Source organism: Helianthus annuus, chromosome 6, assembly GCF_002127325.2.
Source record: "Helianthus annuus cultivar XRQ/B chromosome 6, HanXRQr2.0-SUNRISE, whole genome shotgun sequence".
Taxonomy (NCBI): domain Eukaryota; kingdom Viridiplantae; phylum Streptophyta; class Magnoliopsida; order Asterales; family Asteraceae; genus Helianthus; species Helianthus annuus.
In genome coordinates this window covers 105,007,080-105,019,735 of record NC_035438.2, presented here as the reverse complement: position 1 = coordinate 105,019,735, position 12,656 = coordinate 105,007,080, and the positions used below count along the sequence as shown (strand labels likewise).

The window sequence follows — 12,656 nt, the reverse complement described above, 5'->3', positions numbered from 1 at the left end:
GGTTACCCCGGTGAATTTTATAAATCAATGAGCACAATTGTGCAACTAAAATGTCACTTAAGTTATTTAACCAAGGATTTAAAGTGATTACTCAAAATGTCACTTATTTTCTGTACTTCGTTTCTTAGAATGAACCGAGTACTTGGAATTTTTGAGGAAATTATGAGCGATCACTTGAAAGGGAGAATCACAAGAGTAGTTTGTAAAGAACATAGTTCCTTGATGTAGGTATCATAGGGAAATGCCATACACACATGTAACTACAACTGTACATCAGAATTGTGAACAACGATTTATTTATAAACAAAACCGATTGTTTCAGAGTTCAAAAAAAAAAAAGAAAGAAACATAAGCATAAGATTCAGATTATTCAAAGCAGCAGCTCCTTTTTATCAGCCAAAAGCTCATCACTTGGGTCAGATTTGCATTGACAATCTTTGGGCATTTCTTCACGAAATGATCCATCTCGCCACAGTTGTAGCAAGTACCAGGCGGAAAACGAGCTCGTGCTGGATCTGCTTGAGCAGCAGTAGGATCTGCAACAGTTTTATTTTGGATCGCAAAACGGCATGTTTTGACCAAATGTCCCCATCGTCCACAGTGGGTACATTTGAAACATGGTGTTTGATCTGGATGATGACGGTTGCATTGATTGCATGTCACACCCCCAAAATCCACCCGCGGAATACCACCGCTTGGGAGCGTGACTGACCAGGATCAAGCCATCAATCATATCAAACATAGCATTTAATATAAAAGTAATTAACGTAAGTCTCCATGACATGATTGATGTTTCAAAACCAAATACTGTTTTAAGTAGCGGAAGCAATGTAAAGTAAACCCAAATAAAGTTATAAGTTCAATAATGTTCATGATCCATCTGCCCACAACGACCTGCTCCTTCCTTGTGCAAGCTCCCAAGTATACCTAAGGTCCTGCAAGGCATGCAGCAAATAATCAACAAACTAGTTGAGCGAGTTCACAGAAAGTAAGTTCATAGTGTAATGCATAAGTATAGCTAGTGGGGGCGTCCCATACTAGTGTGTAATAAAGGTGGGGGCTTCCCATGTTTATCTTGGCTAATGAGGGCGTCTCATTAACGGTACTTACTAGACTAACTTCCGACCATGTGTTCTTCTTTACCGAGAACAGGAAAACGTACAGGGTCACGTAGGCTTTACGTGACGTGCCCTTCCCCGAGGACAGTGGTACGCGTGGGGGCTACGTAGGCTTTACGCAGCGTGGCCTTCCGACCTGGAAGCCAGTGAATGGTATTGGGTTACGTAGGCTTTACGTAACGTGTCCTTCCCGACCCGGGAGACATATGGAAAATATACTGGGTTACGTAGGCTTTACGTAACGTGTCCTGACTAACTTGAGGACGATGGTCTATAGTCTGGTATATGTGTAAGTACGAGTAATCATTCCATATCCATCATATCCAACCCAATTCCCAACCCGGGAATCCCATGCCTTGGCTGTGTGAACTCACCTTGGTTTGCTCGGCAGATACACAAAGAGTATAGATAAGCTAGTAATTTGTCAATCACGTCCTAGCATGGTTGTTATACGAGTCAGGTTCGTATATAACACGTATGTAGTAATCACGTATAGTCATGGCAAACATGTACGCACGTAAGCAGATAAGACATAGCATGTGAGGATCCAATTGTCTAAGTCCAACAATACCCGGCCCAATGACATAAGCAGCCCAATAACAAAACAGTCCAGATTCTCAATCGGCCCAAATAGCAAGCACAAACAAGTCCAATAATAAACAGTCCACAGTTCAAATCGTTGGGCTCAATAGATTGGGCCCGTGACAGTGAAGGCCCAACAGTGTGCGTGTAAACGATGGTCTCGAGTCGCAACGGAGATCTCGAGTCGCAACCGGAGATTACGAGTCGCAACAGCTGGTTGCGAGTCGCAACGGTGATCTCGGTTCATCATGGCCTGGTTACGACTGATCATGTGCTGGTTACGAGTCGCAACGGGACTCGCAACCGTAGTCTCGACTTGTGCTGGCTTGGTTACGAGTGGGATTCTGACTCGCAACTATGGTCCCGACTCGCAACCAGGTGTCGAAACCGCGTATGTAACTGATTTCCATAATTCCTGCATTGACTTATCCGTGATTCTAGCAAACATCTAAGGCAGTTTCGAAATCAGATCAATCACAGAAATTCATCAACAGTTAATTCAGATTTCATGCATATCCATAACAATTCAAGAACATCAAACCGGCAATTTAATTAGTAATCGTGCATATGAACAATAGTAACATTCATAACAATACATACATTCTAACATGGATCCCGATTACCAACTCTACCCGATCAAACAATGTCTAACAGCCGATTACTAACTACTCGGTGCTTATATCCAAAACGTCAATTATTGTGATCATGTTTAGCATACATGAGTCGATTAACAAAACTAAATCAATTATCATCCCAATCAATACATCAACAAGAATTCTCGGTTAAGCAACACCAACATACAAAACCATACGATAACCATTTAACAAGCAATCTAATTATCAAGCACTAACCGGTTGGATTGAAGGTAGAGGATCGATTCGTTTCACAAGCTTCAAAGTGTGTGTGTGTGTGCCGTCGGGTTCCAAGCAAGCCGAGAGAGAGCAAAGCTTCTAGGGTTTGTGTGTGTGTGTTTGTGATTTGCAAAAGTGGTGAAACAAGCCCCTTGTTCCGGTTTTGTGTTGCGAATGGGGAGTGGGCCGAGCCCACTCGGTTGTCTAATGGACCCGAGAACAAGGAGTGGCCCCAAGGGCTTTGTGTGACCGGTTCACATACATACGACATACATACACACATAATGCATATAACATAACATATATCATGAAATCAATTAATCATTCGGGTTTATAAAATCACATATCGTGCACAAACGTTACATCAAGCAAGCCTAAAGTTCGAGTTGTCACATTATCCCCAACTAATTGGAAATTTCGTCCCGAAATTTGGTATGCACTCACTGAGGAAGCTAGGTAAACTGTACTGTTCACTGGTTTTCCTGGGGTGTCACATCCTCCCCCCGTTGATCTGGAATTTCGTCCCGAAATTCCGAAGTAGTAGCTTCAGCCTCAGTAGTGGTTGCCTTGTTCCCGAATAACTGGGGGTACTTTTCTGTCATCCTGTCTTCGCGTTCCCAGGTGTACTCTGGGCCACGTGTGGAGTTCCAACGAACTCGGACAAGAGGGATTCTCTTGTGTTTGAGGACCTTCACATCCCGGTCCGTGATTTCAACTGGTTCCTCGACGAACTGTAACCGCTCGTCGATAGTGAGTTCTTTAAAAGGAATGATAAGATTTTCATCTGATAGGCACTTCTTTAAGTTCGATACATGAAAGACATTGTGAACTGCCCCGAGTTCAGCTGGTAAATTCAACTTGTAGGCTACCTTGCCAATCTTTTCTATAATTTCGAATGGTCCGACGTATCGCGGATTCAGTTTGCCCCGTTTGCCAAAACGAACCACACCCTTCCAGGGTGAAACTTTCAATAAAACCCGGTCCCCGACCTCAAATTCCAATGGCTTTCTACGCTTATCCGCGTAGGCTTTCTGACGGTCGCGTGCTGCCGCCATGCGTTGTCGTATTTGTGCAATCTTTTCTGTGGCGTCCACAACAATCTCTGGACCCGTGATCTGACTATCTCCCACCTCTGCCCAACAGAGAGGTGACCGGCATTTACGCCCGTACAATGCCTCGAATGGAGCGGCTTGAATGCTGGTATGGTAACTGTTATTGTAAGAAAACTCCACCAAAGGGAGGTGCTTTTCCCAGCCGTTGCCGAAATCGATAACGCATGCCCGAAGCATGTCTTCGAGAGTTTGGATCGTACGCTCCGACTGCCCATCCGTCTGAGGGTGATATGCTGTGCTCATGTCTAACCGTGAGCCGAAAGATTTATGCATTGCTTGCCAAAGTTCTGACGTGAATCGTGCATCGCGATCCGAAATGATAGATGTGGGCACCCCGTGCCTCGAGACAACTTCTTTAAGATATACGTCTGCGAGAGTGGAGAACTTATCCGTTTCCTTAATCGGCAGGAAGTGTGCAGACTTGGTGAGTCGATCAACTATGACCCATATCGTATCGTTCCCACGCTGGGATCTAGGTAGGCCTGTAACGAAATCCATGGAAATTTCTTCCCATTTCCACTGAGGTATCTTAGGCTGCTGAAGTAGACCAGCTGGTTTCTGATATTCGACCTTGACTCTTGCACATGTCAAGCATTTTCCAACATACGTAGCAATGTGGGCCTTCATACTAGGCCACCAATAGGTAGTGCTGATATCGTGGTACATTTTATCCGACCCTGGATGTACCGAATAGCGAGACTTGTGTGCTTCATCCATCACAAGTTCGCGTAGACCGCCATAGAGTGGGACCCAAATCCGGCCCGTTACATAGTAGGCGCCGTCTGCCTTCTGTTCCATTTGCTGCCGTGAGCCGCGTAAGGCTTCAGCCTTGACGTTTTCGGGCTTCAGTGCTTCTATCTGAGCAGCTCGTACCTGAGCAGGAAGGCTAGACTGAATCGTAAGCTGTAGTGCTCGCACGCGCTTCGGTAAAGTGTCCTTTCGACTGAGGGCATCAGCCACAACATTGGCTTTGCCTGGATGATACTTGATGGCGCATTCGTAATCGTTAAGTAACTCGACCCATCGTCGTTGACGCATGTTCAAATCCTTCTGCTTAAGAATATGCTCGAGACTCCTGTGATCGGTGTAAATCGTGCACCTGGTACCGTACAGGTAGTGTCGCCATATCTTAAGCGCGAAAACAACAGCTCCCAGCTCTAAATCGTGCGTCGTGTAGTTGCGTTCATGAATCTTGAGTTGACGAGAGGCGTAAGCGATAACCTTGTCGCGCTGCATTAACACACATCCCAATCCCCGAATGGATGCATCACAATAAACCACAAAGTCATCCGTGCCCTCTGGCAATGAGAGGATAGGTGCACTGCAAAGTCTATCCTTTAGGTGCTGAAAAGCAGTCTCCTGGGGCTCTCCCCAGCGATAGGTAACACCCTTCTGTGTCAGTAACGTAAGCGGCTGAGCAATCTTCGAGAAATCCCTGATAAACCGTCTGTAGTAACCTGCCAGACCCAAGAATTGGCGTATTTCTGTCGGTGTACGCGGTGCAGGCCAGTTCCTGATCGAATCTACCTTGGATGGGTCGACATGGATCCCATCCTTGTTCACCACGTGGCCTAGAAAGTGGACTTCACGAAGCCAGAAGTCGCATTTAGAAAACTTAGCGTACAGCTGTTCCTTCCGAAGGAGTTCCAAAATCAGGCGAAGATGCTGCTCGTGCTCCTCCTGACTCTTGGAGTAAATCAGGATGTCGTCGATGAACACAATGACGAACTTGTCGAGATAGGGTTTGCACACCCTGTTCATAAGATCCATAAATACCGCAGGCGCGTTCGTTAACCCGAATGGCATGACGAGAAACTCGTAGTGACCGTAACGAGTTCTGAATGCAGTCTTGGAGACGTCCTCATCCCGGACTCTCAGCTGATGATAACCAGACCTCAAGTCTATCTTCGAGTAGTAGCACGACCCTTGCAACTGGTCGAATAAGTCGTCTATGCGTGGAAGAGGATAACGGTTCTTCACCGTCACCTTGTTCAGTTCCCTGTAGTCTATACACATCCTGAACGTACCATCCTTCTTTTTCACGAAAAGTACTGGAGCTCCCCAAGGCGAAGAGCTTGGTCGAATGAAACCCTTTTCCAAGAGCTCTTGTAATTGCTTTGACAATTCCTCCAATTCCGATGGAGCTAGGCGATATGGTGCGCGAGCTATGGGTGCTGCTCCTGGAGCGAGCTCGATCTGGAATTCGACCTGACGATGAGGCGGTAAGCCAGGTAAGTCTTCAGGAAACACCTGAGGGTAATCACGTACAACCGGTATATCTTCCAGTTTCCTTTCCTTTGCTGATGCGTCTGTGACGAGAGCCAGAATGGCTGTGTGACCTTTACGTAAGCACTTCTGAGCCTTCAAGAAAGAGATGATGCCAACCACAGCACCACTCTTGTCGCCTTGAACTTCTAGAGGTTCCTGACCAAAACGAGGAATGCGAATAATCTTCTCGCTGCATAGGATTTCTGCCTGGTGTTGGGATAACCAATCCATCCCAATCACGACGTCGAAGCTACCCAAAACTATGGGAATGAGATCAATAGAGAAGGCTTGACCAGCTAGGATAAGATTACAACCCTGAACTACGTGCGTGGCTTCTAGACTTTTACCGTTAGCTAACTCTACTACATGTTTGGTGGGTAAAAGTGTTGGTGCACGTTTTAGCAGTTGACACATTTTCACAGACATATAGCTTGTATCCGCACCCGAATCAAACAAAACAGTAACGTAAATATTGTCGAGGAGAAACTTACCCATGACAACGTTGGGATCGTTCACTGCGTCGCCTCGACCTAGCACAAAAGCGCGACCACGGGCTTCATTGCCGTTGTTGTTGTTGTTCCCACCGTTGTTGTTCCCGTTGCCCTGGTTATTGTTGTTGCGATTCTGGTTCAACTGAGGGCAATCGCGTTTGAAATGACCTTCAGCCCCACACTGGAAACACCCCCGGTTTCCACGCTGTGGCTGCTGCTGCTGCTGGTTCTGTGGAGCTGGTTGCTGAGGCTGCTGATTCTGATTCGCAGGCCGTGGACTCCTACAGTCTTTGGCCTCGTGTCCCATCTTAAGACACCTTTGACAACGACCCTTATTACACGGGCCGTGGTGATGCCTGTTGCAGTTGTGGCACCTAGGTTGACTACCCTGATATCTCCTCTGTCTGTGACCACCAGAGGATTGCTGACTGGGACTCTGATAGTGGTCAATCTTCTGCTGCTGAGCTTGTGGCTGAACAGATGCTGAACTTTTACTAGAATCTCCATCCCATTTCCTTTTACTGTCACCAGATGTAGCAGGAGTAACTGAGGTGGTGACGTTAGCAGTAGCATTAACACGCTTGGGCAGTTTATTCTGATCCACTGCCTGATCGGTGATACGATGAGCAAGGCGCTGGATTTCCTGGATGTTTTCGAGGTTAGCCGACGTCACGTGGCTCTGAATTTCTGGCGCCAATCCCTTGAGATACAACTCAATGCGCTTGTATGGAGGGTCCACCATAGTTGGACACAGAACGGCCAGCTCGTTAGACCGTTTAGTATACGCCTCGATTTCCGATCCAACCATTTTCAAGTTATACAGCTCGTCTTCTAGCTTGTGAATATCTTCCCGCGTGCAATACTCACGCTTGATGAGTTCCTTGAATTCGTTCCATGGGGTGGCGTTAGCAGCTGCCAACCCTAAAATCTGCACTTGTGCGTTCCACCAAGTGAGCGCAATCCCTTCAAGTGTGCCAGTGGCGAACTTCACCCTGCGAGCCTCAGGGCATTCGCACATTTCGAAAACCGACTCGAGCTTTTCAAACCAGTGGAGGAGTCCAACTGCTCCCTCTGTGCCACTAAACGAGCTAGGACGACATTCCATGAAGTTCTTGAAGGTGCACCCAGGCTGCTGCTGAGCGGGTTGACCTGCTTGGGCGGCTGCAACTGCCGCAGCAATGAGAGCCTCTAGCTGGGCTTGAGTCATGTTAATTCGTGCGGCCATTGATCTTCATAGTAACAAGTAGCATACATAAGAATGGTTCGCGAGTAGGGCGATGACAGAAAAGCGTAGGCATATAGGTGTTCTCATGAAATCAAAGCATGTGTATCTAAGCGTATTGCGAGCAAAGTTCTAAGCAGTTCTAGCAAACAGGCAATAACATAAACCTTATTACCTAGTATGTCGAGTCTTGCACGTGGAGCGAAGCGTCGTTGTGGATCATTGAGAGCACTGTTCTGGTTATAGTCCGGTTTTAATAAAAACGTTTTCCCCATATTAAAACCAAGTTCTCTATAACCAATGGCTCTGATACCAATCTGTCACACCCCCAAAATCCACCCGCGGAATACCACCGCTTGGGAGCGTGACTGACCAGGATCAAGCCATCAATCATATCAAACATAGCATTTAATATAAAAGTAATTAACGTAAGTCTCCATGACATGATTGATGTTTCAAAACCAAATACTGTTTTAAGTAGCGGAAGCAATGTAAAGTAAACCCAAATAAAGTTATAAGTTCAATAATGTTCATGATCCATCTGCCCACAACGACCTGCTCCTTCCTTGTGCAAGCTCCCAAGTATACCTAAGGTCCTGCAAGGCATGCAGCAAATAATCAACAAACTAGTTGAGCGAGTTCACAGAAAGTAAGTTCATAGTGTAATGCATAAGTATAGCTAGTGGGGGCGTCCCATACTAGTGTGTAATAAAGGTGGGGGCTTCCCATGTTTATCTTGGCTAATGAGGGCGTCTCATTAACGGTACTTACTAGACTAACTTCCGACCATGTGTTCTTCTTTACCGAGAACAGGAAAACGTACAGGGTCACGTAGGCTTTACGTGACGTGCCCTTCCCCGAGGACAGTGGTACGCGTGGGGGCTACGTAGGCTTTACGCAGCGTGGCCTTCCGACCTGGAAGCCAGTGAATGGTATTGGGTTACGTAGGCTTTACGTAACGTGTCCTTCCCGACCCGGGAGACATATGGAAAATATACTGGGTTACGTAGGCTTTACGTAACGTGTCCTGACTAACTTGAGGACGATGGTCTATAGTCTGGTATATGTGTAAGTACGAGTAATCATTCCATATCCATCATATCCAACCCAATTCCCAACCCGGGAATCCCATGCCTTGGCTGTGTGAACTCACCTTGGTTTGCTCGGCAGATACACAAAGAGTATAGATAAGCTAGTAATTTGTCAATCACGTCCTAGCATGGTTGTTATACGAGTCAGGTTCGTATATAACACGTATGTAGTAATCACGTATAGTCATGGCAAACATGTACGCACGTAAGCAGATAAGACATAGCATGTGAGGATCCAATTGTCTAAGTCCAACAATACCCGGCCCAATGACATAAGCAGCCCAATAACAAAACAGTCCAGATTCTCAATCGGCCCAAATAGCAAGCACAAACAAGTCCAATAATAAACAGTCCACAGTTCAAATCGTTGGGCTCAATAGATTGGGCCCGTGACAGTGAAGGCCCAACAGTGTGCGTGTAAACGATGGTCTCGAGTCGCAACGGAGATCTCGAGTCGCAACCGGAGATTACGAGTCGCAACAGCTGGTTGCGAGTCGCAACGGTGATCTCGGTTCATCATGGCCTGGTTACGACTGATCATGTGCTGGTTACGAGTCGCAACGGGACTCGCAACCGTAGTCTCGACTTGTGCTGGCTTGGTTACGAGTGGGATTCTGACTCGCAACTATGGTCCCGACTCGCAACCAGGTGTCGAAACCGCGTATGTAACTGATTTCCATAATTCCTGCATTGACTTATCCGTGATTCTAGCAAACATCTAAGGCAGTTTCGAAATCAGATCAATCACAGAAATTCATCAACAGTTAATTCAGATTTCATGCATATCCATAACAATTCAAGAACATCAAACCGGCAATTTAATTAGTAATCGTGCATATGAACAATAGTAACATTCATAACAATACATACATTCTAACATGGATCCCGATTACCAACTCTACCCGATCAAACAATGTCTAACAGCCGATTACTAACTACTCGGTGCTTATATCCAAAACGTCAATTATTGTGATCATGTTTAGCATACATGAGTCGATTAACAAAACTAAATCAATTATCATCCCAATCAATACATCAACAAGAATTCTCGGTTAAGCAACACCAACATACAAAACCATACGATAACCATTTAACAAGCAATCTAATTATCAAGCACTAACCGGTTGGATTGAAGGTAGAGGATCGATTCGTTTCACAAGCTTCAAAGTGTGTGTGTGTGTGCCGTCGGGTTCCAAGCAAGCCGAGAGAGAGCAAAGCTTCTAGGGTTTGTGTGTGTGTGTTTGTGATTTGCAAAAGTGGTGAAACAAGCCCCTTGTTCCGGTTTTGTGTTGCGAATGGGGAGTGGGCCGAGCCCACTCGGTTGTCTAATGGACCCGAGAACAAGGAGTGGCCCCAAGGGCTTTGTGTGACCGGTTCACATACATACGACATACATACACACATAATGCATATAACATAACATATATCATGAAATCAATTAATCATTCGGGTTTATAAAATCACATATCGTGCACAAACGTTACATCAAGCAAGCCTAAAGTTCGAGTTGTCACATTGCAGAAGGGAGCAATTCCCAAGCACGGCTTCTTGGCTGGTGGTGCTGCCACCTGGCTAGGTTCTTCTTGATTTGGTGCAACAGCTGCGTAATCCTTTGAAGCTTTACGTTTCTTTGACTTTTTCGAAGGCTCAGCTTCTGCTTCCTTTGATGCTTCTTGGGTAGCTTCATTATTGAGACGAGACATGGCGATAGCTAAATCAACAGTCTTCAGGATCACTTCACCTATTCGCTGGGCAAATTTGGCAGTCTGCTCGGACATCTGAGCCTTGCTGCGATGAAGAGACATTTCTTGAGGAAATGAAAGACATAAGAAGAAACAAGTGAAATGTTATCGGATAATCAAAACAGAATGACAACGCATAAAAATTGCGATCATTTGTTTGTTACCTAAGGCAAACAAATGAGACGGTGACGAATCAAAGTAATCGGGTCATATTAATGTATCGCGAAGATATGCTTTAGCCTATAAGTGGACACTCACCCCAAGAGTTCCCAGGTAAGAGTGACTGGTCTGATTATGTGGATTTGTACAACACTCTAAACTTAGACAGAAAACTCAGAGTACAGGCATCCACTCTTCCTTTATTCGCCGCAGGAAGAAATTCCAACTATGCTGCCTTCTAACGATAGGACTGGAATCCGAGCTCCTAGGCAAAAGCTTGAAGCTTGAAGACAGAAAGAGAAGAGATTAATGGGATGCTTTATAGTCGAAGTTGCGCCTAATGCTTAATCTAACAATTAGGTACTATATTAGTGAAACACTCAATCTTCCCAATACTATACGCTAGGAAGAACTTGATTAGGGTAGTAGCCCAGCTCTTGAAGGGGGAAGCACATAACTAATAGGGTTTAGGCTTAAATGATTCATGTTATCCCCCTCGAAGCCCATATCGCCTGCCTAGAACTCCTGAATTCACTCTTTAACTAGAGGAACCACCTAAAAGGGAAGCAACTGGGCTAGACTGCTGATCTTATGGAGTAGCCTGACCCTGGGAAAGAGACTGTCATCGCTGCTGAGAATAAACATGCTGTGCTGGGTGACTGGAATCCTCTGAGGTCAGCTAAACAGGCTAACAATCGGCAGAAGATGCTGAGCAAAGCTGCTTGAAGTGTGAGGCTGATCCGTAACATCAACTGTAGAAGAATGCGATTAGAGTTGATGAACAGGAGAAGGCCGCAATACATCTCCATCATCATTCTCCCCTGGGGCAAATTAGGTTAAGGAAAAGATGAAGCGCCCCCATTAAAGAGAACATTCAAGGATACATCGAGTCTCTTGGATTTCACGTCATAGCGTCTATACCCGGACTGAGCATATCCAAGACAATATACATGCATGGATGCCAAAACCGAACGGATTAATTGCAATCTTCCTGCAAATGACAAACATTTTGCTTTCCAATCTGTTATCCGTGCCTCCATACTCTCCACAAGTCTTTTGCAATCTTTATATTTCAGCCGAGTTGATATGAGAGGAACACCCAAGTATCTAACTGGAAGCTCTCCCTCCTCAAACGGCATAATACTCAAGATCTCTCTTTCACCTGTTTCGTCACATTGCCAAAGAAAATAGTACTCTTCGTCATGCTTGGAACAAGACCCGACATGGACCTAAAGTCATTAATCGCCAACATTATGACTCCAGCCGATTTATGATCTCCTCTCGCAAAAAGAAATAAACCATCCGCAAAACACAAATTGATTATTCTTTGCTTCTCAGACTTGTTATGGAATCTAAAATCATTCGATATCGCAACATGTTTGTCCAATATTAGAGTGAGGACTTCCATAACCATCGTAAACAGATACAGAGATATAGGGTCACCCTGTCGTAGCCCTCGTTTCCTTTTAAAGTACCCAAAGAGGTTCCCGTTAATAGCTAACGAAAACGAAGTAGAAGCCACACACGCCATGATCCACTTTACCATATTCGTATGGAACCCAAATTATGTCAACGTCTCTTCCAAAAAAGACCATTCCACCGTATCGTACGCCTTTTGGATATCAACTTTAAACGCACATCTAGGAGGACCCACTTTCCGGTGATAATTAAGTATGAGTTCTTGCATTAATAGGATATTATCCAATATTCGTCTTCCCGGCACAAACGCAGACTGGTTAATACTTACAATATCCGCCAAACCATTTTTCATCCGATCACTTATTATCTTACTAATGCACTTGTATAACGTGTTGTAACACGATATAGGTCTATATTCCGTAATCGAAGAAGAAGTTGGAACTTTAGGAATTAACGACACTACCGTGTGATTAAGTTGTTGTAACAATTTCCCATTTTGGAAAAACGCTTTCACCTCACGGCACACATCAATTCCAACCACATTCATTACCTTTTAAAGAATACCGACGTATACCCATCCGGACCCAGAGCCTTATTCCCT

The 12,656-nt window shown here is 45.2% G+C and overlaps 1 protein-coding gene across 1 annotated transcript; it reads right to left on the bottom strand.

Annotated features, from left to right (window-relative positions):
- Positions 1–11,780: 11,780 nt before the first annotated feature.
- On the bottom strand, positions 11,781–12,182 carry LOC110944983. The gene has a single exon (XM_022186625.1). The coding sequence runs from the start codon at positions 12,180–12,182 to the stop codon at positions 11,781–11,783; it is 402 nt and encodes a 133-aa protein (XP_022042317.1).
- Between the last annotated feature and the right edge of the window lie 474 nt (positions 12,183–12,656).